This window comes from Notolepis coatsorum (genome assembly GCF_963971535.1).
Source record: "Notolepis coatsorum genome assembly, chromosome: 15".
NCBI classification, from domain to species: domain Eukaryota; kingdom Metazoa; phylum Chordata; class Actinopteri; order Aulopiformes; family Paralepididae; genus Notolepis; species Notolepis coatsorum.
The window spans coordinates 54,376,691-54,389,604 of NC_140179.1; the positions used below are offsets into that span (position 1 = coordinate 54,376,691).

At 41.2% G+C, this 12,914-nt stretch overlaps 1 protein-coding gene across 1 annotated transcript in view; it reads left to right on the forward strand.

Annotated features, from left to right (window-relative positions):
• Positions 1–10,252, forward strand: part of LOC311241816 (neurabin-2-like) — a 118,622-nt gene extending 108,370 nt beyond the window's left edge. The window contains exons 7-10 of the mRNA XM_084330734.1: positions 1,311–1,364; positions 4,942–5,171; positions 6,130–6,226; positions 8,181–10,252. Coding sequence (XP_084186860.1) covers positions 1,311–1,364; positions 4,942–5,171; positions 6,130–6,226; positions 8,181–8,231 — 432 coding nt within the window. The 3' untranslated portion in view covers positions 8,232–10,252. The remainder of the gene's footprint in view (positions 1–1,310; positions 1,365–4,941; positions 5,172–6,129; positions 6,227–8,180) is intronic.
• Positions 10,253–12,914: the final 2,662 nt, after the last annotated feature.

The window sequence follows — 12,914 nt, forward strand, 5'->3', positions numbered from 1 at the left end:
CCAATAGACTGTCACTATGCAATGCCGCCTTCCGTAGGATCTATAATAATACAATAAAAAATAAATTATTAAAAAAATGAAAAAAAATTTTTATTTTATTACATTTTTTTTAAAAACGAACGTTCGTTCGATAAACCCTGGCGAACGTTCGAACCCTAAAAACAGGGTTCGGGGACAGCCTTAGAACACACACACACACACACACGCACGCACGCACACACACACACACACACACACACACACACACGCACACATCCTGCACTCTCTCACACACAAACACACTACAGGTCACTTTAGGAAAAAGCAAAGGTCACTTTAAAAAACACAAATGTATGTTTTTGTATAGATAGTATAGTTACATATAGCATAACTATATTGTATAGCATATTGTATAGTAGTGTATATAGGACTCATTACCTTTAATTCGTAAGCTTAGCATTGTATAGTATTTTATCTTAGTACCTTTTATCATGTCTATCTATTATCTATTCTATTATTATTTGTATTTTTTAATCAAGGCAGGCATGGCCACCTTCATTTCACTACATGTCTTGTGTATGTGTGTGACTAATAAATCGCTTGAATCTTGAAGAAGAGAGGGAGTGATGGAGGGAGGAAGGGAGGTTAGTAGAGGGAGGAGAGGTGAATGGCTAAAATGTATCCATTCACCTCTCCTCCCTCTACTAACCTCCCATTTAATGGTCTCTGCGACAATGACAACTAAGTGTCATCGGGTCCCCTAGTGAAGTAGACTGGACGAAGGGGGGCTTATTACCTATCGATTCCTTATTATTCTATATCTGTGATCTGTTGCTACCTTACCTTATGTTCGCTACAACATCAAAGAGAAATACCATATATCAACAAAAATGTAATACAATTAAATTGTGTAAATGGGTCACAATGGAACAGTAATATCATGTTTTTTTCCATGTTTTACATTTGAATACTCTACCAGTGGACAGAAGTTACTCATTTTGAACGTGCTTTTACCAGTGGTTTCTGGCTGCCATGTTGGAAGAAAGACGTCTAAACATCTGTTCTGGCAACATATTTTGGCCTAAATACCGTATGCCTAGTTTTGTAAATGTGTATTGATAACATAGTGCTGTAATAAAATGTTCTAATAAATATGCATGATCAAGTTCAACAACGTGTGCTTTTATTTTGATATTCCTTAATTCCACGTTGAAATTATGAGATACATTAAGTGTGGGGTCGACAAAAAAATCCTAAATAAAATGGGGTTGTGGTATAAAAAAGTTTGAGAACCCCTGATCTAACGTTCTGACCTTCTCTCTGTCCTGCAGCTCCAGATCAAACATGCGGTGACCCAGGCAGAGATCCAGCAGCTGAAGAGAAAGGTTGGTTATTCTCAGTGGTGGAGGAAGTACACAGTTCCTTTTACTTAAGTAAAAGTAGAAATACGAACGAGTACTCTGTTAAAAGTAAAAGTCCTCCATTCAAGTAAAAGTAGAGAAGTATTTGCTATTGAATGTACTTAAGTAACATGTACCATTCAATCTAATCAGCTGCAGCTCAAATGTATCCCCTTGCCCCACTTTGCCTTTTGTGTCTCTGTGTTTTGTGTATTTTGTGTTTTTGTTTTTGCTGCCATTTTGGCCAGGTCTTGCTCGAAAAAGAGATCTTTGATCTCAAGTGACTACCTGGTAAAATAAAGGTAAAATAAAAATAAATAAGTATCTAAAGTAAAAGTACACATTCTACATGTTTGTGTATTCCATTGACCTCTATAGGTCATGTTAAAGTGGTATGTGGTCCAGTTATGCTGCTCTGATTAAAGGTTATGTTAAAGTGGTATGTGGTCCAGTTATGCTGCTCTGATTAAAGGTTGTTAAAGTGGTGTGTGGTCCAGTTATGCTGCTCTGATTAAAGGTTATGTTAAAGTGGTATGTGGTCCAGTTATGCTGCTCTGATTAAAGGTTATGTTAAAGTGGTATGTGGTCCAGTTATGCTGCTCTGATTACGTCCTCTTGAAGTTGACAGGCTTCAAATGTGAAAGTATATAATCTTCATTAAGATTATATTATGTTTTCTATGCTAAATCCTTTTCTTCAAAATAATTAGTAACTGATGGGTTCAGATAAATGTAGTGGAGTAAAAAGTACAATATTTCCCTTGAAATGTAGTGGAGTAAAAAGTACAATATTTCCTTTGAAATGTAGTGGAGTATGAAAGTATAAAGTTCCCTAAAATAGTACAAGTAGCTTGAAACTGAAAAAGATATTCAAAGACAGATGGATGTAGTATTTTATTATAGACATGAAAACTTCCATTAACCCTTTCACTACCACACAACCAAATGGTTAACCCATTCACTGCGACAATACAGAAGTTTGATCCTTTCACTGTCACACGACAAAGGGTTAACCCTTTCACAACCACACTACAGAAGGTTAACCATTTCACTAACACACTACAGAAGGTTAACCCTTTCACTACCACACTACAGAAGGTTAACACTTTCACTACCCCACTACATAAGGTTAACCCTTTCAATACCACACTACAGAAGGTTAACCCTTTCACTACCACATTACAGACGGGTAACCTAGTGTGGTAGTGAAAGGTAAACCTTCTGTAGTGTGGTAGTGAACGGGTTAATGTCTCATCGGCGGAGGTTCTCATCAGGGGCGTTTTTAGGGTTAGAAAACATTGGGGGCTTCAGCCCGGGGGGGGGGGGGGGGGGGGGGGGTTATTTTTTTTTGTTTAAAGCTCCGGGGCTAGAAGAAAAACATCCGGGGCTAAAGCCCCGGAAGCCCAGGGCTAACGACGCCACTGGTTCTCATGTGATCAGTGTTGCCGTGTTTACCATCCTGTCACGTTACGTATAGAGAACGTGGTCTGTGTGAATCTTGTGGAAAAGTGGAATATATTTGACTAAATATATGTTTTGCTGACAGAACTTTCAAATAAATTTGAATGATTCTATATAGGGCTGTCTTAAATACTTCGAAGCTTCGTTCGATGGCACAAGCTTCGAACATTTACAAAATAATCGAAGTTAAAAAAAAAAATATGTATATATATATATATATTTTTTTTTACTTCGATTTGTGTGTGTGTGTGTGTGTGTGCATGGGGCCATTGGGTGGGGCCGGGGGACAAATACACTGGAGGAAAGTAACCCAGCTCAGCACTGCCCAAATTATATCATCACTATTGCCTGTTTGAAGGATATCATCCTCAAACACATACACCTACATGCCTTGTAGAATTCCACACATAAGAAAGAAAGATACTGGGATGAATAAACAAAATAGGAAATAAAATGTAGAAATGCATGCAATACATAAATAAATATGAATCTCCATATATGAAATAGAACATTTAGATAAGGTGCTACTGAGATGTTTTGGTGAGTTCTTTGTTTTTTTGTGGAAGTAGCCCTTCTTAAAAATGCATGAACATTCACTGATAATTGGTCTGTAGTGGAGTCTACAAGGTCTACATTGCCGGACCATGTAGAATCCGGACCTTGTAGACTGACATAATTCTGTGCATAGTTTAGTCTACACAGGCCATATTTCAAATAATCAAAATCTTACTTCATTCATCTTAAAGATTCTTGATTTGGGGGATTGGTAGTTCCCATGAAATCTGAAGTTGTTCAAGCGACAACAGCGATCCACCTTGAATTAAATCACACAGCCGAGTGAAACCTTGTTGGCTGCGTCACAGTCACGAAAGGGGCTACTTAATTAATTAATCCAATCCACTTTATTTATAGAGCACATTTAAAAACAACAAAGTTTACCAAAGTGCTGTACAAGTCCCACAACATAAGATAAAAAAATATATAAGAATAATTAAAAGATTTAAATTTTTTATTAAAAATCTTTTTATTAATTTTTTCTCTCGAAGCTTCGGCCCCGAAGCTTCGATTGCCAAAAAAAGCTTCGAAGGTCAGCCCTAATTATATGCAATTCATTATTGGGCAAGTTCACACACAGTGCGACAAATTGGATGCCACAGGGGTGAATCCCCCTCCCCCCAACGAATGACATGGAGTGTTCTATGTCTGTATATGGAGTATTATGCAATGTATAGGATATCAGCCGTTCTCTTAAATTTACCTTTTCTACCCTTTTTAACCCTTTCACTGCCACACTACAGAAGGTTAACCTTTTACTATCACACTACCGACGGTTAGTAGTGTGATAGTAAAGGGTTAACCTTCTGTAGTGTGGCAGTGAAAGGGTTAACCTGCTGTTGTGTGGCAGTGAAAGGGTTAACCTGCTGTGTATTGTCACAGTGAAAGGGTTAAGTGAAGGGAGCAGCAGTGAGGTTACCGGTGTGTCGGCACGGTGGTGTAGTGGTTAACTCTGTCGCCTCACAGCTAGAAGGTCCAGGGTTCGATTCCCGCTTGGGGACCAGGTTTCCACGTTGCCAGATACCCAGGTGGGGTATCTCCCGGGCCTTTCTGTGTGGAGTTTGCATGTTCTCCCCCCCCATGCTCGCAAGGGTTTCCCCTCCCGATAAGATAAACCCAATGGAAAAACATGCACAACAGATCGCTAATGCTGTCGCATCCCTGACGAAGACGGACAGGATCATTTGGGATTGGTCCCCGGGAGCGGCGCACGCTGCAGCCCTTGTCTGCTCCCGACTGCCCATGGGGAAGGGGGAAAGTGCAGAGAGACATTTCATCTGCGACTCAGTGTGTGTGTGAATGTGTTCCTGTGGGTCGCCCATCTCACATGTGTGTGTGTTAACCCTTTCACTACCACACTACAGAAGGTTAACCCTTTACTATCACACTACAGACAGAACCAAGGGTTAACCTTCTGTAGTGGTAGTGAAATGGTTATCCTTCTGTAGTGTCGCAGTGAAAGGGTTAACCTTTTGGTAGAGTGGCAGTGAAAGGGTTCATCTGTATGACAAATAAAGACTTCTTCTTCTTCCCGTTCTTCGTGGCAGCTGCACCACGCGGAGCAGGAGAAGCAGCGTTGGCGCATGGACAAGGTTCAGCTGGAGCACACGCTGCAGGAGAACAAGGAGCGCATGGAGAAGCTGGAGGGCTACTGGATGGAGGCGCAGAGCCTGTGTCAGGCCGTGGACGAGCACTTGAAGGAGACGCAGGCGCAGTATCAGGCCCTGGAGCGCAAGTACAGCAAGGCCAAGCGCCTCATCAAAGAGTACCAGCAGAAGTAAGAGACTTCCGACTCTTGAGTCCACACAGGGTTCGCACAAGGTCCTTGAAAGTGCTTAACGTGCTTGATTTTTTACAAAATAAAGTCGAGGCCTGGAATTCCTTAAACAGCCCATTTTTTAACAAGGTGCTTAAAAAGTTGTTTAAATTAAATTTTGCAATGTCTGTGGGAACCCTGATTAACCGGGCGGTTTAGGTCTTAGTTGTTGACCGAGACTTTCTGTTTTTATTTTGGGCTGTTTTCAGAAAGACTGACGGGCAGCACACTTCTGCATGGTGTTTCACTGTTTTCAGAAAGAGTGACGGGCAGCACACTTCTTCATGGTATTTTCAGAAAGAGTGACGGGCAGCACACTTCTGCATGGTGTTTTCAGAAAGAGTGACGGGCAGCACACTTCTGCATGGTGTTTTCAGAAAGAGTGACGGGCAGCACACTTCTGCATGGTGTTTTCAGAAAGAGTGACGGGCAGCACACTTCTGCATGGTGTTTTCAGAAAGAGTGACGGGCAGCACACTTCTGCATGGTGTTTTCAGAAAGAGTGACGGGCAGCACACTTCATGGTGTTTTCAGAAAGAGTGACGGGCAGCACACTTCTGCATGGTGTTTTCAGAAAGAGTGACGGGCAGCACACTTCTGCATGGTGTTTTCAGAAAGAGTGACGGGCAGCACACTTCTGCATGGTGTTTTCAGAAAGAGTGACGGGCAGCACACTTCTGCATGGTGTTTTCAGAAAGAGTGACGGGCAGCACACTTCATGGTGTTTTCAGAAAGAGTGACGGGCAGCACACTTCTGCATGGTGTTTTCAGAAAGCGATGTCGTGGCAATATTATCACGTGATGTTGGTCTAGCTCCCACACACAAAGTTTTGGTGATGGCCGATGTTGAAGCATATCTCAGCCTTATTACACCAGAGAACAGCACAATGGGGGTAACACTGGTCCTTCCTTCCTCCAGGGAGATCGAGTACCTGAAGAGGGAGACCCAGCGCTGTGCACAAGATGGGGCCGAGGCCTCCCTTCTCAAAGAAGAGTCTGGGCAACTCCAAGAACAGGTAACGGAAGGGACGCGCAGGTTATTTTCATTCATTCATTCATTCATTCATTCATTCATTCATTCATTCATTCATTCATTCATTCATTCATTCATTCATTCATCTTTATTTAATCTCGAAAGATCATTGAGCGCAAGGCAAGCTCTCAGTAAAAAAGCAGTGTAAACAATATAACATCAATAACTGAGGTGAAATGATTGGCTATTATAGATTATACTGACCAATGTCAGTTTCGGTGGTGGTGGGTGCCTTCTTGTACGCAGTGACCTGCTGGGGCAGCGGACTGAGAGCGGTGGATGACGTGAAAAGCTGGTCAGGAAAGCCAGTAACGTGGTGGGTGTGGAGCTGGACTCTCTGGCGGTGGTGTCAGAGAGGAGGAGCCAGTAACGTGGTGGGGGTGGAGCAGAGCTAGACTCTCTGGTGGTGGTGTCAGAGAGGAGGAGCCAGTAACATGGTGGGGAGGAGCTAGACTCTCTGGTGGTGGTGTCGGAGAGGAGGAGCCAGTAACGTGGTGGGGGTGGAGCAGAGCTAGACTCTCTGGTGGTGGTGTCAGAGAGGAGGAGCCAGTAACATGGTGGGGAGGAGCTAGACTCTCTGGTGGTGGTGTCGGAGAGGAGGAGCCAGTAACATGGTGGGGGTGGAGCTAGACTCTGGCGGTGGTGTCAGAGAGGAGGAGTAAAACAAAAGAAAAACATCAAGGTGCGGCTGGGTAGCGCAGTGGACTAAGCACTCGCCTACCACCGCAGAGACTGGGATCGAATCCAGCTGTCAGCGGTACCTCTGGCTTGGTCAGTCGTCCCTACTAACACAATTGGCAGTGTTGGCGGGTGGGGTATGTGTCCTGGTCGTTGTAAATTGCGACTCCTACTGGTCGGTCGGGGCGCCTGTTCAGCAGCGAGGCGATCTGCGGGAAATAGCGTGAACCTCCGCACGCGTTACGTTCCCCCAGTGAAACTCCTCGCTGTCAGGTGAAAAGAAGCGGCTGGCGACTCCACGCGTATCGGAGGAGGCATGTGGTAGTTCTAGCCACAATAGTAATCACAAATTAGATGACTTGCCTATATTACTTTTACAAGCTCTGATTTGATTTGATTCGATTCGCACACATAAAAAATACATAATGTGTGTATACTTACTTACTCATCATAGTATATATATTTTTTTATATTTATAATATAGTGTCTATTGTAACTATTTATTGTAATGCAAATATAACTGATATGGCATACAGACCCTCATCTGCACCTTGATTTACACTGCCTACTTGCTCAAATGCGTATACTCAGTTAATTATAATTAATGTTTACACTGCCTATTGTTGTTTTTACTTTTCTACTGTACTATAATTTTATGACCTGTAAAACATACTTTTTACTCCTTACATTTAAAATGCAGACCTACAAAGTACAAATCTCGCAGGTCCAACCATTTTAATTAGTATAATTGTTTCTCTGGCCGAACTGTTAACGTTAATGTTAACTGTTAATGTTAACGTTATTAATCCTGCGGCCGCACTTTATTTAAAAACAGCCAATCAAATCCCCATCAATGGAAAATAAACCTGCCCATACCCATGCTGATTGGTCCTTGTGCAAGACTAGAAAGCGGGGATCTTTGATTAAACATCTGCTATCAGAAGAATACAGTCAGAAAAAAGGGGTTTACTTTGACTTTTGAGTACTTAAGTACATTTAAAAGTAGAAACTTCTTTTACTTTTACTCAAGTGTGTTTTAGCCAGATATTCTGACTTTTACTTGAGTACGATTTTGAGACGGTACCCATACTTTCACTTAAGTATAATTTCTGGGTACTTTTTACACCCCTGCAATTTTGTATGCAATAAATGTGCTCAATGTAGCTACAACGTCAACTCCTTCAACCCTGTATGATCCTGTATCGTCACATCCCAGTGATCAAACACTATCGTGACCTTTTCTCTTCTTCTCCCCTCAGGTGGCAGATCTGGAATGCAGGGTTGAGGAGCTGAAGTCGGAACCTTTATAATAAAAGCCTTTTCCTTTTTAATGTCTCTAAAAGCAGAATTTCCCTAGTTGGAGAAGACAATAGTGTTATTGTACATGCAGTGAACCGCAGGGTATTTCTCATCTCTCACACTTTAGAGCTTGGTTTTCTGGTAGCGTACACGCATCCTCAGGCTTAGTGTTTCTGCGTACATACAGTCTCTTATCTTAACCCTTTTAACCATTCTTTTTTCTATTAACACATCGCTGGGAAAACATTTATGTGTCGACGACTGGTAAGATGTTTCCTTTATCTTGGCGTTTTAAACTTTCGAAACGGTAAGGTAAAGATAATCTTGCTAGTCTACAGAAACTTTACCTTGGATGTTTTAAACTGTTGAAACGGTAAGGTAAAGATAATCTTGCTAGTCTACAGAAAAGTCTACAGAAATGTTCCCTTAATGTTTTAAACTGTTGAAGTGGTAAAGTAAAGGTATTCTTGCTAGTCTACTTTAAGGTGATCTTGCTAGTCTACTGCAAGGTAAATATAATCTTGCTAGTTTACTGCAAGGTAAAGGTAATCTTGCTAGTTTACTACAAGGTAAAGGTAATCTTGCTAGTCTACTGCAAGATAAAGGTAATCTTGCTAGTCTACACATATGAAAGTTGTACAGTAATTTAAGACTTGATTAACCTTTTCCATGCAAGGGAAAACAGTTTATCATCACCTCACAAGGCCCTTTGTTGAGCTCTAGCTGTGCTGTTCCTATCGGTTTCCAGTGTTCAGTATTAAATCCCTCGACTTGTGTTATTTCATTTGTAAATTAAGAGACTGGATTTTGCTTTTTAATTGCCAAAACAACCCCTCCCTCTTGCCTCGTATTGTGATCACTTTTTTCTTTTCCCGAGTTTGTACAGGCGTGAAACTGTATGTGGTTTATCAAACAAAGTTTGGTTTGTATATATTTTTATTAATATGTGTATAACATTTAACATAATATAAACTAATGAGGTTGAGGATCGGTGTGTAATTTATGTGATGAAGGCGTGTAAAACTGGAGGGGGGAGGGGCGCAGATTGCACTGAGGAAGACATCAGGACGTCATGGTGCTTCACTGGAAAACGAAGGAGGATGAAAATGGAAAAGAGGGGTACGGATCCTGAGAGACGCGTCTCCTGAACCCAGTAACCCCCGACCTTTGTTAGGGATTGTCTTTTGTCACTTATACTCTTCAGAACCACCTGCTGCCTACCTTTCAGAGCCGTTTGTGTGTTTTATCTACACACGTGCACACAAAAGACTCCAGGCTCGCTAATGGCTACAGTTAGCCCTCCAGTTCGTTTTAATTAACTTACAAAACAGGACCTTGGGGGGTGGGGGGAGAGGAGGGAGACAAACCCCTCTACAACTGCTGTGCCATGAAATTAATATGGATACCTTTTTTTTTTTTTTTCACTTAATATGGATGTTGTCAAGGATTTTGTGCAACTGGTATTAAGTAGGACTACTGATGTATGAAACACAACTGGACTTGGACAATGGGAGAAGAGAGGGGAAGAATAATTACCAGCAGCAAAGATAGATTTGATAAGAATCTAGCGTACTGACCAGCAGCTGTGTGTCTGTAGCACAAGGAAACACTGCCGGGTTGTTAAAAACACACCCGTTTCAATTCAACGCACAGTTTCGAGTGAAACCTTTTTCGAAGTCTTACCCGTCAAAGCCCCTCGTTACCAGTATGTTTGTATAGTTCAGATTAAATACTGGCATATTTTAATTATGTTTTATCGTTTATAATAGTTCGGAAAAATTTGAAAAATAACAGATGGAAAATATGAGCTCACAGAATCAAATGAACGGAATCAATGCAACGCGTGTTGTACGGACAGAGGAGGATACACTATCTTGTATTTTGAGGAGAAGAGTAACAATCTGGACAACTGAGAATAAGGGGTAAGATTATGGAACAAAAAGATAACCAACAGGGCATGATCATGAATATTTTCATAATATTACGGCTTGTACAGGGCACATGCTTTGCAATGTATGTTTTGTGGAATAAATGGTCAACAGTGATTATGGTGATGTATGGTCTTTATTATTTCAAAATAACTCAATGGGAGACAAATAACACTGCATTAAAGGTGCTATAGATGCTATATCGTTTACAATGGTGCTGAATAAAAAGTATTGCTTTTCCTGCGAAAAAAAAAGTATGAATGAATTTGTCTTAAAAAAACATTGGCCGGACCAAAATGAGTTTACATGTTGCATGCATATTATCCCATCCCTACTTCCCATTTCCCCACATGGAATACACATGATTGGATTAAATGTACATGCTGGTGCTCTAGTGTGACATCTAGTGGCTGAATGTTATCTTCTAGCAGTGTTTCTCAACTGGTGGGTCGCAACCCAAAAGTGGGTCGCAGATGTGTGTGTAAAAAAAAAAAAGTATTTTTTATTTATAGTTTTATTTTGCACTACCTATCTTTGTGAAAGTGGCTTCTAAGCTCTGGTCCAGCTGAAGACAAAGCAGAGAAACAGATTGGACATTGACCCAGAGTTGCTTTGTCTACCATCACCCCAGACTTTGAGACTTGTCAGGAGCAAACAACATCCCCAGTTATCCCATTAGTTCCCTGGGATGTTAAGCTAAGAAATCTGCTAAGAAGCATAATTATTTATTATTATTTTATTTCATTGTGTTTTTAGCCCTAGTTGCACTTTTGTTGCAACCCCATTAGTTCCCCCAACCTTACTGTAGGTCTGTTATGTTAAGCTAAGAAGTCTGCTAAGAAGCATATATTATTTATTAATACTATTATTTTATTTCATTGGGTTTAGCCCTAGCTGCATTTTTGTTGCAACCCCAGTTATCCCATTAGTTCCCCCAAACTTACTGTAGGTCTGTTATGTTAAGCTAAGAAGCATAATTATTTTATTTCATTGGGTTTTTAGCCCTAGTTGCACTTGTGTTTATTTCATGTTTTTAACAGTGCATGAAAGATTGTGTATTACTGCAAAAAAAATATTATTTAAATAAATCATAGTGGTTCAGAAATTTGGGTCGCGACTTAACACTAAGTGCCGAAAACGTGTTTAGGCGTCTTTCCTAGCCATGCTAAAGTTGCAGAGGACGCCCTAACTCGTCTTTAATATCAATATTTCAAAAATCTGTGATCGAAATCATATTTTTCCTCCGCAGCCCTGAGACAAAGTGCTGGCATTCTCTCAACCCTCTAGCGGTTCAAGAGCGCCATCTGGTGGCCGATCGGCAGAAGCGCCAAACAGGAAGTCATGTGGATGAAGTGATGATCACCCATATTACTTCCGGCCACTCTCTATAGCTCCCGCGACTCCATCTTGAAACACTCGATAATAGATCGCTCGCCCTAACTCAATAAACAACGTTATTTGGACGTATATACTATTATACAACCTGGAAATGGACCGGGTATTTCGACATCCCATAATGGAAAACTGTACCCCACGCTGATCGCCCAACGGCCCGCGGAGACTGGGGTGAGTTTTAGCGTGTAGTATTACCGTGTTCGACACTAACTGCTATGATGAACATTTGACCCACATTAGATGAATGGTATAACGTTGCCCACGGAATTATAAACGATCCCCCGCCCATCCGGTCATCATCAGATGATACGTAGAAACTTCTAGAAGCACGTCCATTTGAAATTTTTCATCCGGCACCGATCGCTACCAAACTGTATTTGATCATCAATATAATGCATTTGGGGCTATAAATCACGTTCTGGAGAAAGCTACAGAAAGAGATGAAAACATACTTATACTTTAGATCATATTTTAGTATGAATATGTGAATGAAAAGGTTTAACGTTCATACACCCTGAACAATACATATAGGACATTGAATGGGCCCTAATAATGGCAATCTAGCAATAGAATTTAAAAAATTATAGCCCTGCAAAGAAGGGGAACTTCTCCATAGACAAATAGAGCTGGCAAGGGATGGTATATCATGAATTTAACCTTCGGCAGTTAAAGTGTTAATGACTAAGGAAAATGTTGGGTCCCGAGGCTTGAGAACCACTGTTCTAGAGAGCACCTTTTAAAGGTAGTATCTGTAATGCCATCAAACCACACCTTATTTTATTTTTATATACACTTTGTTTTGGTCTGATGTGGGGGATTGGAGTACGTAACGGGTTCTATTCAAAGTTGGGAGGTGGGAGGAGGTGCCCCTGGAAGAAGCTGTTGGGAGGTGGGAGCAGGGTTTGCACAAGGTCCGTGAAGTGCTTGATTTTTTTGCAAAAAAGTAAATGCCTGGAATTCCTTAAACAGCCAATTTTTTAACAAGGTGCTTAAAAAGTAATTGGAATTCAAATCAACCATTCGCATTGAAAGTTGTTCATCCATGATAAAATGGTTCTGAATCGAGAAATTGCACCCCCCCCCCCCTAAAGTGTAACTAATTGTCGGAAATTGGTTTCCAGCCATAAATATTGGATCGGATTCCACCCCCCCCAAAATAAAAACGCATTTAAAGTGAATTGGATCCTTTTAAATGCCCTTTTCAAATAAAAAAGAGTGCTTGGAAAGGTACTTGAAAGTCCTTGAATTTTATTTTGCAATCTGTGGGAAGGTGCCCCTGGAAGAAGCTGTTTGTGGCTCCCAGTGGGAAGGTGTCCCTGGAAGAAGCTGTTTGTGGCTCCCAGTGGGACGAGAGGTGCCCCTGGAAGAAGC